The following is a 1,351-nucleotide window of genomic DNA, read 5'->3' on the forward strand; positions in this document are numbered from 1 at the left end:
GTGTGGAAAGTGTTTCTGTCAAGCACAACATTTAAGGAGTCATGAAAGAACACATACTGGAGAAAAGCCTTATGAATGCAAACAGTGTGGAAAATGTTTCAGTCGAGGAGACACTGTAACGATTCATGAAAAAACACATACTGGAGAAAAACCTTATGAGTGCAAACAGTGTGGCAAGTGTTTTGGCCAAGCCAGTTCTCTAAGGAGACATGAAAAAACCCACACTGGAGAGTCGATAAAAGAGCGTGGTTTAAACCAGGATGAAAAGCATAGTTGTTGGATTTGCCAGGAGGAGTTGAGCAGCGAGCTTGTTCTTCTTGAACATTACCAAAATCACGTAAAGTTGGAGGAGCCTTCGATCTGAATTGGTTTGGTGGCCAACCTAATTTAAAATTGATCAAAGATGGAATTATCTCAATGAAATGATTGTCTAAGAGGGCTTGAATGCTCGGTGCTCTGACCTCAACTTTGAAGCTTTTTTTGAACATTGCTACCCTTGCATCATTCACACTGATTGTTAGAGGTTGAATTTGGATTGTAAAAGCTATGTATGTACCAGTTGAAACTACTTGCACTCTTCTTCTCTAGGTCGTTACGATCTCTAAACTACATTGTATCTCTTGTTATAAGAAAGGTCTGCTTGTTTCTTTCCCCTTCAGGTGGACAAATTCACTGCTATCGCACGATTTCAAGTTCTTTGCCCCTCCTTGATGTCTTTGTTTGCAGTTCTTAATTATTTTTGTTTCTGTTATTATTTACAAAGTTGAGTTCTGAATGATTTTTGTGTGATTCTGCGAGTTTTTAGTTGCTGCGCAGAATATGGAAGGCAATTCACTTAAAAATACTCCCTTGAGTCTTTCTACTGACGAGGATCAACTAATGGCATTCAGTCTCTGCCTCTTGTTAGTGGAATAACAACACTACATTCTAAGTGACCCGAGCTGATTAACACTAATTTTGCATTCGTGCAGTTTCCTTAATTGTGTTAACTCCTCATCTGTGTTCTTCGAATTTCACTTTGGAGTTTATGTTATGTATACATACGGCAACTTAAGGTCAGAGTACGAAAAGCCAGCAGAAATTGTTTTATTACTCTTATGGGATTATCCCGGTTTGTTACATTAATGTTGTCGTTATCCAATACTTTTATCATTGTATTCAGACGATATTCGCAAGAATGAAATTTTCAGTGTGAGGGTGGAGAGGAATAGACAGTTAATTCATCGCCCAAATGTTTTGTATGAAAAAAATGAGAAACAACACGAACGACAATAAAAGATATTGTTCATTTACCAAAAGCGAATTGTTTCTTTTGAAATTTTGATTTGCGGGTACTTCAATGTGCTGCATT

General features: G+C 37.6%; 1 protein-coding gene across 1 annotated transcript in view; it reads left to right on the forward strand.

The window, feature by feature from the left end:
- The window catches only part of LOC138036648 (zinc finger protein 709-like), a 1,648-nt gene extending 1,000 nt beyond the window's left edge, over positions 1-648 (forward strand). The window contains exon 1 of the mRNA XM_068882771.1: positions 1-648. This exon is cut by the window's left edge and continues 1,000 nt beyond it. Coding sequence (XP_068738872.1) covers positions 1-364 — 364 coding nt within the window. The 3' untranslated portion in view covers positions 365-648.
- The last annotated feature ends 703 nt before the right edge of the window (positions 649-1,351 follow it).

Source organism: Montipora capricornis, unplaced genomic scaffold (assembly GCF_036669925.1).
Source record: "Montipora capricornis isolate CH-2021 unplaced genomic scaffold, ASM3666992v2 scaffold_493, whole genome shotgun sequence".
NCBI classification, from domain to species: Eukaryota; Metazoa; Cnidaria; class Anthozoa; order Scleractinia; family Acroporidae; genus Montipora; species Montipora capricornis.